We start from the raw sequence: 21,777 nt of genomic DNA on the forward strand, positions 1-21,777 counted from the left end.
AAAATCTAGAAACAATAAATGCTGGAGAGGGTGTGGAGAAAAGGGAACACTCTTGCACTGCTGGTGGGAATGTGAATTGGTTCAGCCACTATGGAGAACAGTATGGAGGTTCCTTAATAAACTACAAATAGAACTACCATATGACCCAGCAATCCCACTACTGGGCATATACCCTGAGAAAACCAAAATTCAAAGAGTCATGTACCAAATTGTTCATTGCAGCTCTATTTACAATAGCCCGGAGATGGAAACAACCTAAGTGCCCATCATCGGATGAATGGATAAAGAAGATGTGGCACATATATACAATGGAATATTACTCAGCCATAAAAAGAAACGAAATTGAGCTACTTGTAATGAGGTGGATAGACCTAGAGTCTGTCATACAGAGTGAAGTCAGTCAGAAAGAAAAAGACAAATACCGTATGCTAACACATATATATGGAATTTAAGAAAAAAAAAATGTCATGAAGAACCTAGGGGTAAGACAGGAATAAAGACGCAGACCTACTGGAGAACAGACTTGAGGTTATGGGGAGGGGGAAGGGTGAGCTGTGACAGGGCGAGAGAGAGTCATGGACATATACACACTAACAAACGTAGTAAGGTAGATAGCTAGTGGGAAGCAGCCGCATGGCACAGGGATATTTGCTGGGTGCTTTGTGACAGCCTGGAGGGGTGGGATAGGGAGGGTGGGTGGGAGGGAGACGCAAGAGGGAAGACATATGGGAACATATGTATATGTATAACTGATTCACTTTGTTATAAAGCAAAAACTAACACACCATTGTAAAGCAATTATACCCCAATAAAGATGTTTTTAAAAATTATATAATTATAAATTTATAATTTTTATAAATTATAAAATTATAATTATAAATCTACGTTGATGGGCATACAATGTAGAAAGATATAATCTGTATGACAATAACAGCATTAAGGACTGAGGGGAGAATTAGCTATACAGGAGCAAAGATTTTGTATACTATTGTTATTAAGTTGGTATTAATTTGAACTAGGTTGTTATCAGTTAATGTTAATTGTAATACTCAGGGTGACCTCTAAGAAAATAACAAAAAATAAAGTAAAAGAAATGACAAGAGAGTGAAAATGTATAGAAAATATGTACTTAACACAAAAGAAAGCAGTATGGAGGAACAAAAAAGACATGACATAGAAAACACATAGCAAAATGAGAGACATAAATCCTACCCTATCAGTAATATTAAATGTAAATAGATTAAACATTCCAATTAAAAGGCAGAACTGGCAGAATGGATTAAAAAGTGATCCAACTATATGCTTTCTACAAGAGACACACTTTAGATTCAAAGACACAAATAGGCTGAAAGTGAAAGGATGGAAAAAGATATGCCATGCAAACAGTAACCAAAAGAGAACTGGAGTGGTTGTACTAATATCAGACAAAATTGACTTTAAGACAAAAATTGTTACTAAAGATGAAAGAAGAAATTTTATAATGATAAAAGGAGTCATCCATCAGGAAGATCTAACAGTTATAAGCATATATACACCTAACAACAGAGCCCCAAAATATATGAAGCAAAACCAGACCTAATAAAAGGGAAAAATAGACAATTCAACAATAATATTGGAGATTTCAATATCCAATTTTTAATAATGGATAGAACTAGCCAGACAAACAAGGAAAGAGAAGACTTGATCAACATAAAAATCAACTAGACTTAGACAACAGTCCACACAACAAGAGCACAATACACACTCTTCTCTAGTACATATGGAACATTCTCCAGGGTACACCATATGTGATTCCATAAAAAAGACTCAATAAATTTTTAAAAACTGGAAATAATACAAAGTATGTTCTCCAACCATATGGAACGAAATTAGATAGAAATCAATAACACAGTGATTGGTCTTAGACTGCTGTGCTTTTCACAGCCGCCTTACTTTCTCTTATTTTTCACTTCCCTTCATGCCTTTCCCACTCACTGCTGACACAGTCCTTACATAGTATCCCCCTTTTGGGGGTGCTAATTTGCCCTTCTAATCTATCAGGGGCTTGGAAATTGAACCGCCAAACTGCCAGAACAAAAGAATAAGGCTCAGTATAAGACCATGAAGGGCTCTGCCTCGAAGAAACAGGCTGCATTAGTGCTCAGTATTTGAGCATCTATTCTAGCCATTTAGAGGCCTGCCTGGTTCTTGGCCACGTAAGTTAATGGGCAGCCTATAGGAATGAGGAAGGCACCCCTATAACACAAAGCAGCTCTAAGACAACTAGCAGTTAAGAAACATTATTTCTTCTATGATTAAAGGAAAAAATCTCAGGTTTCTGATGTAAGGATGTTCAATACTCCTTTAAAAGCCAGTCAGACTAATAAGGAAGAACTTCTCTTTTCACATATTTTGCTCTAAACTCCAATTCCCCTTGGTGATATGCCTTCCTATAAAAACAACATCATAGGGACATCCCTGGTGGCGCAGTGGTTAAGAATCTGCCTGCCAGTGCAGGGGACATGGGTGCCAGCCCTGGTCCGGGAAGATCCCACATGCCACGGAGCAACTAAGCCTGTGCACCACAACTACTGAGCATGTTCTCTAGAGCCTGTGAGCCACAACTACTGAGCCCACGCACCTTAGAGCCCATGCTCTGCAACAAGAGAAACAACTGCAATGAGAAGCCCGCGCACAGCAACAAAGAGTAGCCCCCACAACTAGAGAAAGCCCGTGTGCACAACAAAGACCCAATGCAGCTAAAAAATAAATTAATTTTTAAAAATAAGAACATCATAGATCTTACCCTTCCATTTTATATTTAAAATCAGCATCACAAGGTTTTACACTTTTAAGGTTTTTTTCAACTATTTCATGAACATATATGTTTTTGTCTCCTCAACTAGACTAAAGTCTTTGAGGGAGAAAAAGGCCATTCATCTTTCATTCTTCTTTTGCAATTTCCTACCAGTTCGGAGGGCAGTACTTGGGCCATTAATGATCCCTTAATAAATATTAACTGTTTAACTCAGACATCACAACTGGTGTGGCTTGGTGTACTGGTGTATCCCAAACAGTTCTAGATGTGCCAAATAACAATCCCTTTGGGTCTGCAGAGGGCGGGTAGAGTGGTTAGGGGATGGGGTAGCAGAAGCCCTCTCGAGGCAGTTGCCTTAACATGTGTGCCATGATGTAAAAAAGACTGGGAAACATTAGGATAAATGACTGGTTAGAAACACTGCTGAATAGAACTGGAAATAGCCTGAATATCCATTAAAAAAAGATGAAGCTCTTTATGTACCGAAAGGAAAATCTTCCAAGACATGTAAGTGAAAACCAGCAAGATGTGCATAGTATGTAAAACATGCTAACATTCATATAAAAGGGGGAAGATATACAAACTTAATTGCTTATATACACGTAGGTTGTATCTGTAAAGGTGCACTATGGTGGCTGACTCATGAGGGGAACCCAGTGGTTGGAGATAGAGGTGGCAGGACTTATCCTAGTAAACCCTTTGCACTTTTGAATTCTGAACCATATGACAGCATTAGCTATTAAAAAGATAAACTTTTTTTTAAGTTGCCAAATCTATCTATGCTTGTTGCTAACTTTCATTAGTAATGATCATTTTCTACCTAGTCAAACATTGAGTTAAAATAATAAAAGCAAGATCTGGATGCTGGTTACATAGCTATGTCCAGTTTGTGAAAATCCACAGAGCTCTATACTTATTTATGATCTGTGCACTTTTCCAAAGGTATGATATATATATACTTCAGTAAGAAATGAAAAATAAAATGAATAGATTACTTAGGTCAACTTTCTTTTTGTCCCCTCCTATTAAAAGAGTAGTATAATATTTCATAGATTTGCCTAAATAAAATAAATTACTGTGTCAAATCGTTCAATAATGTTTATCAAAAAAAGAAAAAAACTGGTATAACTTGAGTTAGTGATGCTGACCCCATGTGACAAGGGGGAGTCAGGCCTGCCAGCTCCTTCTACCTCTTTTCCACCAGTATTAACAGTCTCAAGGTCCACACTCTCTCTGCTGCTGGGTCCTCACAGTGGGAGATTTTAATAAGCCTTGAAAAGCATTACTAAAAACCGCCTAATGGGTTACCATATTGCAGTCACATTTTTTCATTATGAAAATGAAATTTTTAAAGTCACTTAACAAAAATGCCAAGGTCATAAAAGACAAAGAAAGAGGCTGTGCAAACATCCTAGATTAAAGAGACATGACAATCAAATGCAAGAACCCAGGCTGGAGCCTGTAATGGAGAAGGAAGAGCTGTTACCAGGACTTTACTGAGTCTACAGACAACATTATGTTAAATTTACTTAAGCTGTACTGTAGTGGTATAAGAGAAGTTCTCTATTTGTACTCAAAATACATTGACATTATTTAAAGTAAAGGGCCACAAAGAAAGCTACCCATAAATGGTGGTTGGTTAAGTCTATGTCTCTGTACTGGAAGAGGGTGGAGGGGCAGTCAAGCAAATGATAGCACAAATGGAGTAAAACGATAACAGGTTACTCTGGGTATAGGTATATGGATGTTCCTTGTACTTTTTTTTTCTGTAATGTTCCTGTGAAATTAAAATGATTTCCAAATAAAGTTTTCAAAGTCATGTATTAATAATTAGCCACCAATAATAGTCAAAACAGGGACTTCCCTGGTGGTCCAGTGGTTAAGACTGTTCTTCAAATGCAGGGGGCATAGGTTTAATCCTTGGTCGAGGAACTAGGATCCCACATGATGTGTGGTGCGGCCAAAAAAAAAAAAAAGTAAATAGTCAAAACAAGCTTAGAAATGAATCTGGATTTTGATTATGACAGTTGCTCCTGAGGAACCACTTTAGTTATGTAAGTGTAATCCCAAGACATTATCTGGGACTTGCAAAAAAAAAAAAATTACACCTTCTGGCTAGGTTTATAATAGAGCTAAAAAAGTACCTTCCAAGACCCAAAGCTTAACATAATTGTCTTTAACATAAGATTCCACCTCAATAATTTCTCATAATGTGAGCCTTAATGGAGAAACTAGATTTACAGAAAGTTTAATAAAAGTTCCTCATCCACATGAGGGTATTAATCTTGCCTGAGTGGTGAACACAATGATAAATCCTAATGACGACTTAGGTTAGAACCTCTTAAGCATTTTCTGTTAGAACAAAAAAGGAAACAGAAAAGAAATCAAAGGTCTAATAAAATGGTAAATGTCCCAATAGAATTCTTAAAAATGATATGGATGAACTCCATGTGAAAGGCAAAACTATATTTATAGAAAAATGTATAGAAAGTTCCTGTGACCCAAGGAAGGGAAGAATTTCTTAAGACATGAAAAACACAAACCACACAGGAAAAGAATGATAAACTAGACTACACTTAAACTCACAATTTGCATATAATAAAAATACCACATTTGCAAGCCACACTCTGGGAAAAGATATTCTCCCACAAAAGGAGAGTCATCTGGTACAAGCCCTGTGGAGACCAAGCCAGCAGTATCTAGAAAAAACTGTGTCATCAGGCATTTAGGGAAATGCAAAGCAGTAGACAGCATCTGAAGCTGACTCAGGAGATCCTGGGCAAGGACAGGGAGTGACCCAGGGAAGAAGCTTCCTCCCCCACCAGATCCTTTTAGCTAATAAGGTCATTTACCAGATGCGTCAAGTCTAACCGGCAGTTCCAAGTGTACAGACAGGATGATTCCCAGCACCCTCACTTCAGGCCTTAGAAAACTTTGGCGATTACATCATAATAAAGGGAAATAGCCCCAAAACTGTCTCCCAACCCCTACACCCCCAACACAATATTTTCTCACTCTATCTTGGCACTAATGTTAGGTCAGAGCTCTTGATAAACTCAAGGTACTGACTCTGTTGGTGTCTACCTATCAGCGTGTAAGGTCTAACAGTATGACAACACTAAGAGATTTTTTTAAATTCTCTCTCAAAGGTAGGCCTATACTCTGCAGTTCTAGCAGGAAGGCTAGCTTCTCAGAGATCAGGGGCAGCATAAAGCACTCCAAAATACACAAGGCATTACACATTTTAAGAATAATGAAACTTGTTAAGGTTATAACTACTTAATTAAGGATGGGGAAAATGCAGGAATACTGCCAGCTGTATCGTGCTTAAAACTGCACGAAATCTCCAAACGGCTTTCCTAGCAGCCAAAATCCATGAGAACAGAATCCCCCCTAGATCCAGTGAGCAATGGCCCATGCATGGGGAGGCGGGGGAGGTACACAAAGAGATTAGAGTGTTCACTCAGATCACATTTGGGATTTACAATGTTTCTTTTAGAACTGGAAACTATACGAAGACTACTTCCTGTATACTCGAAAATGTCCACTTCCCTAAAAGTTCAAACTAAAGAAATAGTGTGATTAGGAGACATTTAAAAAGAAGTCTAGGAGAAAGGCAAGTACAGGCCAGAATACCATTTCTTCACACAAGCACTTTAGAAAATTAACTCAGAAGACAAGCTAACACTTTACATCTGAAAATGCATTTCTTTTTCTTGGGCAAAGGTCTAGCAATTCCCTTTGCTCCTCACAACTATCAGTAGTGTATCAATCTAAACAACACAACCTAAATCATTTTTTCCATTCTGACTAATATCACATCCTGCAACTGTAGGCAAGAGGTGCACATCTGCCAATAAAAACAAAGAGAAATCAAAAGCTAACTCATATTCTCCACAACTATTAAAGAGAAAATATCCCCAAGTAGGTTTCCTTCAAAAAATTGCACCAATGTATCAATATGTTGGAAACTGTCTATTCTGAAAGGAACAACTATATTGCAAACTTACGGATCATAACAACTGTTAAAAAGTCAAGGTTTAATATATATGCAAAGCAAAATACTACTGGCTGTTTTACATCATTACTCATTTTATGAATTCAAACATTTAAGTTTCTAAACTGTGTCGGTCAACGTGACCAGATGAGAGAAGTCAGGCCTTTGGGAGAAAAGGGACACTCTTATAATCACATCTGCAAAATCAGAAGTCAGCTTAGATAAATCTGGAAAATCATGAAAGTATCACTGTGACCTGTATTAATCCTTTTCTTTGGGTCCCAAATGCCATTATTAACTAAGATTTTAGGACAAAAGTACATAAGGTATGTTCTAAAAACCAAGAGAAAAAGTAATGAGAGAATTCAAATTAAAAGAACTAAGGTAAAAATGTATAACTTAATATGAATTTTTAAGCCTTAAAGAGGACATTATCACTAATAGTTTCCTATGACTGGTCCAGACCTAGTAACAAAATCAACAGATTTTCTTCTGTTCTTACCTCATAAGACCAGACGCACTGCACCCCTGCAAACCTCCGGACACACCTTCCCACCTCAACATCCTCGTGGGTTGTGTACATTTCCCGGAGGCACTTGCCGATGTGTGGTACCATTCTCCGGAGAACTTCCCGGCTCATGATCACACCAGGGCCCCCCATGCAGAAGTTCTCACCAGGTTCCAGAGCAAGTTTCCCCATTTCTTCCGTGGTGCCCAGTCCTGTCTGCCCAAGAAAGAGGGGTTCACTACTATTCAAACTCCTCAGAAAATTCTCCAGACGGTCTCCTTTGATGTAAACATCATCGTCTGCTCTCATAAACCATTCATACTTGTCCAAGTAGTGGTCATGCATGTACTTGAGCATCATAAAAGACTTCTTCTGGGGTGGGTAGGAGTCGTCCACTCCCCGTAGTGGCACTATTGGAATTGGGATCGATGTGTCTGAACCCTCACTAGAGAAGAATTCGACTTTCCCAGGAATTGTCTTGGACCATGTTCTGGAATTAAAATAAACATCAGTGAGGAACAGTTTATTCCAGGCTTCCCATTTCCATAAATTCCCATATCTTGATTCATGTTGAATCACTCTGAATGTACATTCAAAAGGATGATAAAAAGCTTCCCCTTAACGGAAGCCCACACTACCGGTATTGCAAAGTCGTAACTCATTTTCAAAAGAATCCCAATGAAAAAGAATGATGAAGTATTAAAATATTTCCCAGATAACTATGTTTTAGCTATGGCTGAAAACCAAACTGCCAAGGCACCAAGTCTAGATATTCAGGTTAATTCTCTGATGCTACCAACTCCCTACCTACAAACTCCTCCGCTCTCTAAAACAAAAAAAATTTTTTTTAATTGTTCATTCAACACATTTTCTTGGAATGCTCATCAAGTGCCAAGTATGCATTAGGCCACGGGGATGCAGCGGTGAGCAAAACACAGACCCTGCAGCTGATATGGAGTCCACACGAGGCCAGTCATACATTTATCCAAGAAAGGTGAGCAAACAAAGGACACCAACCAGACAGGGAGCGGGGAATGCTTCCCTGAGGCGGGTGAACATCAAGGATGAGAAGCAGACCCAGAGTGTGTGTGGGTGGGGGGGCTGTCTTGATGGGGGAAAACTGCAAGGCCTAGCAGCTCTCCAGAGATGGGGGCCTTTATGCTTTAAAGCAGCAGGAAGCCACTGCAGGAGCAAGTCTATCGGCACCATTTTTCCAACAGCATTTGCTCACTTCATGTCTCTGTCGCAATTTTAACTGTCACAATATTTCAAACTTTTCATTACTACTATGTTTGTTATGGTGATCTTTGATGTTACTACTGCAAAAAGAGGCTGATGGTTGGCTCTGTAGGCTCAGATAATGGTTAGCATTTTTAGAAATAAAGGGTTTTTTTGTTGGTTTTTTTTGGTGGCTCGCTTCTCCCTGTTCTCTGGATACTAACCGAGCCAGAGTCCCCCCAACCCCACAACCCGCCAGGATCAGGCGACCACGAGAGTCCCAGCTTCTCTTCGGGAGGGGGAGCCACGTTCTCCATACCCAGCTGGGAGCGCCTCGCTGCCTTCCCATTGGCCCAGCCGATCCTAGTGCCTTCTGCCATTGGTTGCCGGTTCCTTGATCCCCATTGGCCAGTGCTCATTGTGACCTCACGGACCCATGTGGGAGCGCCACAGCCAGATTGGCTGGTGCACCCAGCCAACTACCGCGGAGAAAGGAATTTCCAGAATAGCTGGGGCGGTGAGGCTGATTTAAGGTGGTCTGAGCAATCCCAGGTCCCAGGGCTGCTTCTCAGCTTTTTCCTGGTTTCAGGACTTAATGAAGCTCAGGTTCTTGACATCTCATCGCAGAAAGAATTCAGTGAGAGACAAAGTGATAGGTAAGAAGTGGATTTATTTAGAGAAAACACACTCCACAGAGTGTGGGCCATCTCAGAAGGTGAGAAAGGCCTAGAAATAAAGTATTTTAAAATTAACATATGTACATTGCTTTTTAAACATAATGCTACTGCACCTTAACAGACCAGTCTGATAAGCATAAACGTAATTTTAATATACACTGGGAAGCCAAAAAAAAATTATGACTCGCTTTATTGGGATTTTGCTTTATTGCAGCAGTCTGGAACTTCCACAGTTATCTCTGAGGTATGCCTGTATAGCCAATCATAATCACATGATGAGAGCAACTGTAAAATGCATCCTCACTTCAGAGATGTTAAAATGTGAAAAAAAAAAAAGTGCATCTTAGAATGGATGTAATACAGTAGTTGTAATGTTTTTCCCTTAATGCCTATGGATTTAAAATGGACCTACAGGTCTTATAACATTTACAGAACCCTTAACAAAGAATTCGTCATAAATGAAACCTGATGGGACTACAGATGCTATACTAGGTACTGTACTTCATTTTCACAAAGGATTTGCTCCTGAAAAAAAGCATGTAAACATAGTAGGAACGAGGCAATTAATTTAAAGAGAAATCAACCCCTCCTGCAAAGAGAAAAGTCCATTTTAAAACGGGAATGAACACCAACCTACATAAAATATAACTTAAATGCACTCTTCTGACATAGCACCATCATCAGGAGGGAGACAATTTCCCAGTCTGGGGAAGTCAGTGATAACGAAGTTATACCAAGAAGATCCCCCATCCAAGTCAAGAAGCCCCTTATTTCTCCATTCATGTAGAAATGATTTTTGTTTGGCAGAACAATTCTTCAAAAACATAAATAATTTCAGTCCTTGGCAAGTAATAGAGTTCAATAAATACTGCTCACTCGTGTGAAATAAGGGACTTAAATATGCCGTGCATATGTATGAGCGTGCGCACGCAAAAGGGCAAGAAACGAGCTGTCTCTTATCTTTGAGAAATTTCCAGGTGAGGCACACTAACATTCCTACATGCAGAAAGAAAGCAACTTAATCAAAATACAACCAGAATATAATTATTAAGAGGTAAAATCCACAGACATGCTGGAGTTGAATTATACTACAGTTCATGGTACTTCTGAAATAATTTTAAACAAAATAGTCTGTAGTATCTCACAACTGATTTTAAAAGGGTAGTGAATAAAATCAACTTAGCTTTAGCTTCTACCCAACTGCTTCTGTGATTAATAATACAGACGACATTCAAAGTAGTACTAAAGTAAGTCAACTCCAGAAGCCATTAAAATCCTAAAGCATCATGGGGTTATTTGGAATACAGGGTCGGTAAGACAGCGCTTACATTCAGAGGAAAAACCTGCTCTTGAGACACAATACAGTGTGTGATGGTTAAGAGCATGGACTCTGGAATCAGGCTATTGGGGTGAAAATCCTGGCTTCACTTTGGGCAAGTTACTCTGTGACTCACTTTCCTTATCTGTAAACTGGGGATAATAATAATAGTACCTGCCTTATAGGGTTGTGGTGAGGGTTAAATGGATTATTACATCTAAAAGAGCTTAGAAGTCAGCCTGGCATGAGGTAAGCATTACTAAATGTGACTTATTAGGGAATACAAGAGTTTGCAAATAAAATAAGGTACTGAAAGAAAAATGAGGGAGACAGGAAAGTGTGGGCTGAACTTGGAATAGTCAGTCTCAAGATTACACACCAGAGTGAAGGCATTGTGAAAAATGCTGCTGCTCTTATTTCTGGCTAAAAACCTGACACTCAAGCTATATAACAGAGTTCTATCATACTATCAATCTCAAGACAATGTCAGGGTAGAAGTCTAAAAAGACTTTAAACTTTAAAAGTGTTCTCACTTAAAACACCAGAATCTTTCATATCAGACTGAGGATCAAAATTCATTTTGTCTGGCTCTGCTTCCTATGTGCCACCCCAGATAGAATATAGCGATGGAAGCACTAGCAGTACAACCATCAGTGATGTGATTAATACTTGAACTATAACCTGAAATGGTGTAATTTGTCCAGGAAGAGCAACCAGTTAATTTTAAAAACAGACAATCTAACCTCAAACCATCTTTAAAAGCCTCTCTGCAGTTTTAAGGTAACTCCACTGATTATTATCTTTTCTTTTTCAGGTAACCCAAGGAAAAACCTCACGTTGCCCTTTTCTGTTCTTAAATGACTGGTAATTTGAGGGAAATCTCTTAATATTGAGCTTTTGTAAATCCTTCAATCTTGGCAAATTATGATCTTTTTACTTAGGGTAACTTTAGCTTAAATAGCTCCATAAAGAGTTCTGGAACATAAATCATGATTCACCACCCTGGGGAAGCCAGGGGGAGGGCATCAATAATTTCAAAGAAATGAAGGAACTGGTACTGAAGAAGCAAACTGGCCCCCCTTCTGAGACAGAAACAGGTCAGCTTCCTTAATTTTCATAAGCAAATGTCAACTTTGCCATCAACACGTTTGTAACCAGGAGCAAAGAGCTCTCACTTAATTGAAACCACAGAACATTTGCAAGGGCCCCTGCCGGAAAGCTCACTTTTCAATGGACTGATAACCAACTCTTGCTAAAGCACAGATAAAACAACTGAAATCTGAGAGTGCCAAGCTAATAACCTTCCTTTCCTCCAGGCTTCTAAACACTGACCCTATATCAAGTTAAATCACAGTTAAGTCATGCAGCTGGACATTAGCTTCGCTGAGGAATGCCTTTGCTGAGTTAGGATTTAATAACAGTCTCCATTTCTATTCATGTCATTTTAAGAAAAACTACATAAAATACATTTCTGTACGAAACCACATCTACAGCATGACTGTTGTCCTGGGTACACATTCATAATATACAGGTAAATTTTAAAAGCAGACAATAGAATACTTGTGATATGGATTAATAAGGGAACAAAAGTACACATACAAAATAAAATAAAGTACAACTCTACACCAAAGTGTTTACTATGGTTATTTTTGGATAGAGGATCAGAAGGGATTTACTTTTCTTCATGTTTTCTACAACAAATAGAGTTAGGGAAAAAAAAAAATTTTAATCCAGGAGAAAGCTTTAAACTAAAAAGCATCCAAAGAAATAAAAATATTTAACAGATAATTTTACTTGTGTAATAAAAATATTTTTTACTCTAATCAATGGAAAAAACTAAAAGAAAACTGGAGTAAGATTGAGTACTTTCTTTCACATTTTCTAAACTTTAATAGTTACAATAAGTTTTATAAATAAGAAGGGGAGATTTTCTGTGAGTCCCCCCAAATCACTATTACATATGTGGTCTGATGGTTACAGTGGTAAGTTTGAAAAGACTCATATGATCAAATCACCTCAGAATTTGGAGTCAAGGAAGGAAGGGAGAATATAGTTCTCCCCTGCAGAACTGATAGATAACAGAAATTAAATGTATACATTTATATTCTTCCCTATTACAGAAAGGATTTAAGACAACTTAACCAAAATGCACACAGGATGAAAAGAATAAGCAAGAAAATTAAGCAAAAGAAAAACAAAAGTAGGAAAGTTGGAGCAAGGCATGAAGGTGGTGCCTGTAGCAGGGAGGGCAAAATCAGGGTAGTAAGCCTTCCGGCAGAAAACCAAGAGAAGTCACAAGACTGTGTCTCACTGTTCAGGGTTAAGTGACATAATGATTCCAGATGCTAAGACCTCAGGGAAGTTTCTCCCCTGCATCTATGGTAGAGAAACGGAGCAAATGTACTGAGTACCCTTACAGGAGGCACCATGTGATGGAGCAGTAATCTTAACTCATCCTCCCAAAAAAGTACATGGAGGACAGTTCTATACTGCCAGTCAGAGCAGCCACGGGCCTGGGAGAACTGAGGTCTTCCCAGACAGTCTACCCAATGAGGACTCAAGGCCTTTCCTGGAACTGAAGGAATGCCCCCGGCAGGATATACAAGCCTTATTCAGCCCAGGAGCACTGCACTTAGCAGCAGGTTCCCCCTTCCGTGTATGTGGTTTCCGGATATGTGGCTTCCTCTTTTAAAATTTTTAACTGTCTCACTGGATATGACCTTATGATATGAGCAATCTCAAATTCTTTTTAGAACTAGGTGGGGAAATATATAACGGGGATCATAAATGTTGGGGGAAATTTTTAAAGGAAAAATCAAATTAGACTCCTTACCATTAATCCTGAAAACTAGACTTAAGGTAAAAGCAAGCATTAAAGAGCCTTCCTGGCCCCTTCCCCCAGTAAAGATGTTGGAGGGTGGATTACAGCTTCCCACCTCAACAACGGCCTGGGCACTAGCCCAGGAGGCAGTTCCAAGGTATTAACAGCTCAGTGCAACCTGCCCTTTGAGCCTAGGTTCACAGCAAACAATAGAAATACTCATCAACAAAGAGACCACAAATACGCTCTCTTTGAAACACAAGAATTAAAATTTGGAGTGTTAATGGCAGAAGGCAAATTCTGATCTTGTGGTCCATTTCCAAAGCTTCAAGTCTTAGAGAGCCACTTTGCATACATTGATAGTTTATATTTTGCTGCTGTACACTTAAAAGCGTAAATACACAACTAATTCTTAATCATGCATAAACAAAATTAGTTTTCAAATATAATTCTAAGAAAAAAAAAAATGAGTGTTGTTTAATGTAAACAATAAAACCACCCTGAACCACAGCCAACTCCTGTGCAAGCCAGTCTTCTTCCTCTGTTGAGGTGTTCCCTGGCATCAAGACCGCTTCCCAATCACCAACACCCAAAAGGAGTCATGGCGTGCAGGGCAGTGGGTTGAGGGCATCAGACTCTCAACCTATGACAACTCCACAAGGTGTGAGAGGCACCAATACCCACGTTTTACAGATGAAAAGACTGAGGCTCAGAGCCAGGTAAGTAATTTGCCCGAGATCACAAAGCTAAAAGATGTGGAAACCAGGACACAATTGGGGTCTGATTCCAACACCTCCACTGGCCAGCCTACTGGCTTGTTCATCCCCACACCTGTCTGCCCACATTTGTTCTGCAGTCCCACCTCTACTGCTAAGGCTGAGAAAACAGTCATCAGAGATAATGAGAGAAGGCTTACACCCACTTCAGCCACCTCCTCCCACTGTCTGCCTGGCTGAGACCTGCCTGTCAAGGACACCTTCAGAGTTTGGGCTGGTTTCGAAGGCCAGAAGACTTCATTCAAACGTTACTTTCTGAAACCCTCATTCCGTGTTTGGGTCCCTCTGCCACTCTAAATCCTGCCCAATTATTTTCTGGTATTAGGTTGGAAACACACAGAACAAAGTTTAACAGAAAATCAGCACCTAGGTTCAATTTACAAGACAATCATTTTAATGGCATTAGTATCTACATTTTCAATAATTCTCGGGTTTTGCAAGCCCAGAGTTCACATCAAATCAGAGCAGTCTACACCTTATTTTTAATCATTCACATTAAAATGTACTCAACTACAGAAAAAATATAGCAGCCCTGAACACTTCAGGAAATGACACTGAATTAAGGTGAGACGAACAGTTTCACTACTTTTACACTGTAACTTAGTTTCTTGTTCCTCCAATTCTATCCAGAACCAGAAGCCAAAAAGACACTGACAATAAAAGATGAAGGCACTGGGGCTTCCCTGGTGGCGCAGTGGTTGAGAGTCCGCCTGCCGATGCAGGGAACATGGCTTCCTGCCCCAGTCTGGGAAGATCCCACATGCCGCGGAGTGGCTGGGCCCGTGAGCCATGGCCGCTGAGCCTGCGCGTCTGGAGCCTGTGCGCTGCAACGGGAGAGGCCACAACAGTGAGAGGCCCGCGAACCCCAAAAAAAAAAAAAAAAAAAAAAAAAAAAGATGAAGGCACTGAATACTTATATGAATATACAAAAATCCTCACATTAAAAGCGCTGTCACCTGATTCTCCCAAGTATCGCCTGGAAGGGTGAAGTTACAGTAACTGAGGAAATACAGTTACAATAACCAAATACATGTGTTAACCCTACATTTTGGGGCAGGATTAACTGTCATTTACTGAAACAAGAATGACCCTGACTTGAAACCCTAGGGAACCCAGGGCCAACATGCCATCTGTGCTCAGCAGTCTTGCAGGTACTTACAATTTAACACACTCAAAACTTCACTCACATTTCCTCCCAAGAGCTGTCACCTCCTTTTTCTTTTTTAACTGTAGTTATGTAGCTTTATTACAAAGTGTTCACTGTAGAAAAACTCAAAAATACAAGAAAGTGCCAACATGAAAAATCATTCAGCATCGTGGTATGTATATTCTTTCACATTTTCTTTTCTATGTCACACAAACACAAACATTTATTTCATTTGATTTTTAAAATGGTCTCATATGGGCATACAATTTTAAAACCTGCTCTCACTAAGATATATTATGAACCTCTCTTCATTCCAATAAACACATTTCAGCCACATTTTTTTTCTCTCTTTTTTTTTATATTGGAGTATAGCTGCTTTACAGTGTTGTGGTCATATCATTTTTTAAGGTTAGAGAAGTAGATCACAGCATGGACAAATTAGTGAAATCAATTATGATCCATAGCTCCTAATACAGGACACCAAAGATACTTGCAATTTCCACTTCATAACATACATCCTTGAACACATCTTTAAATTCCTTTGGAAAAATTTCTAATGGAATTACTAGCTCTCAGATCCCAGCCCTTTCTCATCATCCCTTCACTACTTCCTGCTATTCCACATTTCCAGGAACCTGTTGTCATCTCTGCCTCAAAAACTCCTGCTCATCTTTCAAGACTATGCAAGGGAAGAGGGGTAAGAATGTGAGTGAGACCCACCTCGATCCCCTTCTTAAGTCAATGCAGGCCTCTTTCTTCTGTACCCACACAGTAATTAGTCCAGGCACCCTGTGAGCCCTATCACTCAATAGTATTGTTTGTTTCCTTCCCTAGATGATGAACTCTGCAGGAATGGAATTATTAATCCATTTTCAAAAACTGCAGCTTAATTAATGGATGGGGAAAAGTGAAATTGCCAATGCAATAAAAACACAATCATGTATACTCTTCTACTGACAACTACAACTATCCTTGGAATATTCTGTTTGAGAGCATCAAGATCTGGAACCATGACACAATACTAAAGTCATTTTCAGGACCACAATTTTCACCAGTTTTCTTATACAGGTAATTTATAACGTGAAATGGGTTGTGCCCCAAAAGTTCACTTACAGGTTGATTATTTGGATTATAGAAGCCTTTCAGTAATTTTTTTGCCAAACTGAATTCTACCTGAGAAAGCAAGCCTTGCTCTAAACTGTTTCAAGATAAACATGGTTTACTGAGTTCAAGAAAGAAGGAACTCTGAGATCTGCTCATTAAGGTTGGTAAAAGGAACAGTCTGCCTTCATTTAAAGCATTAGGAAGAGGCCATTAACTGATAAAACAACATTTTGCAATAAGATTCCTATATCTAAAGCTAGTGTATCTCAAACTTTCTTACCACAATTCCCTATAGACTGATGCTAGTCTTTAATAGTGCCCTTTACCACTCCTTGGGCAAAGAAGGGGAACCACCACCTCTTTCTCCTGAGAAAGAACAAAACAGTTCCCCGTCTTCAGCGCAAGGGAAGCAAGAATCAAGATAAATAAAAGGTGTTGAATTAGCTTAGTGTTCTGGGCACAAAAATGGACTAAAGAGCTAAATATGAATGCTTTCTCTTTTTTATCAAACCATTAATTAAAAAACAAAAAAAATCTAGCACCAAAACTCTCCCAGCAAGAATAGGTAAGTATAGCCAAGAAATGTTTGAAACAGAAAAGTAACAAAGTAGAACTTGTGTACTGGATATTAAAATATTATTCAACCTCCAATAACTTCAACAGGTAGTACTGGCACAAGAAAAGACAGAAAGATCAATGAAACAAAAGAGCAGGTCCAAAAACATACCCAGGAATTTTGAGTATGATGAAGATGGCATTTCAAATTGGTAGGGAAATGGGAGCTTATTCAACACATGGTGCTGAGACAATGTATCATTTGGGGTAAAAATGAGGTTGAGGTGATTTGTACCCCTTCTAGAATCAGAAACATGTTACTTTAAAAAAAAACCTCTCCAGGGCAATAAACTTCCTCAGCTTATGGGGAGAACAAGCCTAAAACCAGAAAGGAAAAGACTGGACTACATGGACATCTAACTTCTGTATATCAAATGATGTAACTAAGAAAAAAGAAAAAATATGGAAAAACTACAAATTGCAGCTAATAACAAAGGAACCCAGCCAGGGATTCTGATGAACTGTCATTAACCAGCATAATAACTTTGGAGGAATCACTGTACCATTTTAAAGTGAAATTACCTAGAACACAAATACTTTGTGGATGAGTTAAAAAAAAAAAAAAATCTTATATGTTGATTTGTAGAACACCACCCTACCCAGAACCCTAAGGAAATTTTAGTTTAAGACAATCTCAGAGCTCCCACACTGCAATCACTTCAGATATAAATCTTTTCTCAATTCTTTTTAAAATTCATTACATTTATAAAGTTAAGGATACATCCACCTGTTCCTGTGCAAAACCAGATCTCTGATGACTTACCTCCTTCCCCCTAAATCTATTCCTCCTCTAGTTTTTCCCATCTCAATAAACGACACCACCACCCACCCTTTCTTTCAAGGCAAAATCCTAGAAGTCATCCTTGATTCCTCTCTGCCTCACCCCTCACAAGCATTCTGTCAACACATCTTCAACTCTGGCTCCAGCATATATCCTGGAACCATCCTCTTCTCTCCATCCCCATTAATACCACTCCAGTCCCAACCATGCTCATCTCCACCTGGACCATCTCCTAACATCTCCTTACTCCCCTACAATCTATTCTCCACATAATAGCAAGAATTAACTTTTCAGAATATAATGCAAGCCCTCCCTTTCCCATCTAAACCCTCCAAAGCGTTTCTAATTCACTTAGAGTAAAATTCCATAAGACCAGTCACTATCAGCCTCATCCTCTTTCTTTTATTGACCTTCTTCAAGTTCCTTTGCAAACTGGTTCCTGCCTTGTAATTTACCAACTCTTCCCTCTGCCTAGCACACTCATCAATGACATTCCCACAAAGGCTCCTCATTATCAGATCTTGGCCCAAACACCACACTCTCGGAGGCCTTCCCCAACAACCTAACAGAGAGAGACACCACCCCACCCTGTCCCTACCCTGCTCTACTTTCTTCACAGCACCCATCACTAGCTGAAACCCTCTTTTTGGTGTCTGCTCCTCCCACTAGAACAGAAGCTCCATGAGAACAAGCATCTTCACTCTTGTGTTCCCCAACACTCAGAATCCAGACCCAAGGGGCTATGCATGTATTTGCTGAACGAAGGGACAAACCCTAAGTGTATGGGAACATTCTGATGAACCAGGATCACTCCTGTCAACTTAACAGCTATGGTATCTGCTCAGTGCCTATGAGGGAGTTACCCTTGCCCTGTCTCTGATGGGCTACACTTTGAGTTTTGTTTTGCCTGCTTGTTAAAATCTGTTTCTTGCCTGCTTTCAGCTGTCACTGCACTGCTAACATCTCTTGGTGATCCCTCTCCCCCACTGTAAGCATATGGCAGGTCTGAAAAGTAAAAGTCAGTAATGATGGGCTCTTCCATCATTAAAGTGCACCAACTTTAGTGCAGACAAGTGTATATCCTTGAATTTTTCAAAGGCTTTAGCTCCTTTCTGGGTCTCAGACATTTTCTAGTCCCTAGATCTGAATTCTGACATTTTCAATATCCTAGCATAAAAGTACATTATAGTACCATCTTACTAAAAACACTGCCATCCCCTTCAACCCACAAGCCAAACAATAATTTTATTTTAATAAACAAAAACAAAAAACACTGAGGTTTTTTCCTAAGCTAAAGAGTGAATCTGCCTTTCAAGGGAGATGTAAAACTCAGTGCCAAACTAGAGTTCTACCTTGTGCTAGAAGATTCAATCCAACTTGTATACTGCATGAAATTTCCAATTTAAGAGCTGAATGTGGACTTTTTGGCCCAGGCTGCAAAGCACAGCAAAGCCGTAATCATAAGTTACATCCTATAACCTCCATCCCAATTCTGGCCTTCCCCCAAAGTTCCTTAAGTCTAAAATCGTCTTGTGCCATCTCCTGCAGCCAGTCTAAACACAGGGTTGACAGGCTGAGAAACAGAGGACCTTAACCAGCAAAGCAGGTCCACCCCCAGGCTCCAACTAATATGACTCCTTAAGATCAGAGAGATACAAGAAAAGGTATGCAGGAAAGCTGACAGAATTACTAAATAGTATACACCATTTCCTGCTACGGGTTTTATCAAAAAGGCAGAGTTGCCACAAAGAAGGGTCAGAGGGCAAATTGTGTTTCTACTTTTCCCTAACTGCCTTAAAGAAAATAAACAATGAGATAAAATCCTACATCCAAAAAAGATGAGGTAGGAGATTTGGAAAGGAGGCCAAGAGTAGAGCCTCAAGCATGGGCTTTGGGAAAAGATCATCTCCAAGTGTTAAATAGTAGGTCCAGTTTGCCATACATTTTCTGAGTATTGCTGGTGTACCAGGACCCCTACTAGTCTGTATATATTGATTTGGTATCTATGAAAATGTACTTGTTTCGGGGGCAGGGAATCACACTATTTACTATTTGAACAAACTACTTTGGTAACTGTCCCAAAGTTGTGATTTCAAAGGACTTGTCACCAAACTGGAGTCATGTAGATTTACTTTCAAAATCATGCTGTGAACAGCTCATCCTCATTTTCTGATGCAGACATTTCTTTTTTCAAAAAGCACATGTACCCCTGAAACACTGTAAAACAACTATAATTCAATGCAAAAAAAACCAACAAAAAGCACAATTCATATAAAATTCCAGATAATTCATGATAGATCTGGGAGAAAACCTTTATCTGCGGGTTCCCAAATCACGACCTTGGTCAAATTTATGCTACCTTTTCTAACCTTTTCAGGCACTCAGGACCCTTGCTGGCAGAACCTGGGCTCTGGACTTAAACAAGATCCCAATGGAAACACACAGGAATGAGGAATCAATGCACTGAAAGGGCAGACATTCTCTACTGCTCTTTCATCTTCCTTTTCAGTCCTTTACTTCCCCCCATAAAGGAAGGGAGATCCATATATGTTCTTCCCCTCACAACATTTAATGCCTGAAAATTCAGACCAGAACTAGAGTTAAAAGCTGAAGTTATAAAGATACTGGTTATAAATTAAGAACCAACAGCAACCAGCTTGGTCTTGCTCAGCAATGACTGCTCTAAGAGTCCATTCCCAGATGACCTCTCGCGCATTGGTTTGCTCTGTGGCTGGATGAATCCCAAATCTTATCTGTAGAGTAAGCATTTCTGTACTTCACACATATAAGGTTTCCATTATATCCCTTTACTGAATCTACATCCCTCTTCTACCTCAAATTCATTCCAATACAAATCTGCCATTCCAAAATCATCTCTCTTTCTCGCTTCTAAAGATTACTTTGGCTAATCCCTTTGTTAATCCTGAACATGATTCCAGCCACTTTTCTAACTCATATGGCCAACCAGGGCCCAGACACCGAATAACACACACATCACTCAACTGGGCTAGTTAACACCAAATCTACCATGGGCCAGGAACTGCTTTTCCCAAAGGTTCTCTTTCCAATTATTCAACAGACTGGTGGGGCTGAGTATGCAGTGGGTACCCACTTCCATTTACCGAAATGATTCCAACAGTGAAACCTACAAGTGGAAGGACTCTAACTAGATTAACTTACATCGGCTCTAGTTCTACAAAGCTAAAGGTGAAGATTTCAGAGACTCAAATAGTAATCCCCACTGCCATCACTATCACAAGTACTGTTCTAAGTTTTCCCAACAACCTTACGAGGGAAATGTTCATCCGGGCTCATTTAACAAAGGCGAGGACTCGGACGAGAAAAGATGAAGTCCCTTACAGAAAGTCAGGGTGAGGACCACACCCAGAGGGGCCACCCTGGTCCGTCTGACCCCAAAGTCCTTCCTTCTGAACGTTGCGCTCACCATCCCGCCTCTGACCTCTGCTGCCAATGTCCGACATCGCCCGCGGGGCATCCCGATCCCACGGGCCACGGGGAGACCCGCTGGGCAGTCCGCTGGGATGCTGGATGCAGGAGGCGGTGCCCGGAGACCAGGGTCTCACCTGTAGGCAGCCACCGCGCGGGTCTGCAGGTATTTCTGGGCGGTCATGACTCCCACGAAGAGAAAGTTGCTGTCGTGCGGGCCGCCATCCTGGGCCCTGCCGTGCGGCCAGAGCTGCTCCCCGCGCGCATCCCCGCGCGCCCCGCCGGCATGGGAAGCCGCGGCCGCCTGCCCAGGCCGGCAGCCCTCGGGACTGGCGCGGAGCCGTGGGCCCGCTCGCTTCAACTCAGAGGCGCGGGGCAGGACGAGCCGCGAGGCCAGCACGAAACCCAGCACGAGCCCGAGCAGCACGCTGAGCCAGGCGCGCCGGCCGCGCACTGCCATGCCAGCGCCGCTCCGCCCGCCGGGCCGCCGCCGCCGCCGCCGCCGCCGTCGCAGGCTCCGCGCGCCCTCAGCCACAAGGCGGCGGCGGCTCCTCCCGCTCGCGCTCGGGGA

At 40.5% G+C, this 21,777-nt stretch overlaps 1 protein-coding gene across 1 annotated transcript in view; it reads right to left on the bottom strand.

Annotated features, from left to right (window-relative positions):
• Positions 1 to 21,674, bottom strand: part of CHSY1 (chondroitin sulfate synthase 1) — an 86,487-nt gene extending 64,813 nt beyond the window's left edge. The window contains exons 1-2 of the mRNA XM_029238565.1: positions 21,344 to 21,674; positions 7,297 to 7,792 (exon numbers count right to left, since the gene is read on the bottom strand). Of these exons, the coding sequence (XP_029094398.1) occupies positions 7,297 to 7,792; positions 21,344 to 21,666 (819 nt within the window). The 5' untranslated portion in view covers positions 21,667 to 21,674. The remainder of the gene's footprint in view (positions 1 to 7,296; positions 7,793 to 21,343) is intronic.
• Positions 21,675 to 21,777: the final 103 nt, after the last annotated feature.

This window comes from Monodon monoceros, unplaced genomic scaffold (genome assembly GCF_005190385.1).
Source record: "Monodon monoceros isolate NGI ecotype Baffin Bay Population unplaced genomic scaffold, NGI_Narwhal_1 Super_Scaffold_21, whole genome shotgun sequence".
NCBI lineage: Eukaryota > Metazoa > Chordata > Mammalia > Artiodactyla > Monodontidae > Monodon > Monodon monoceros.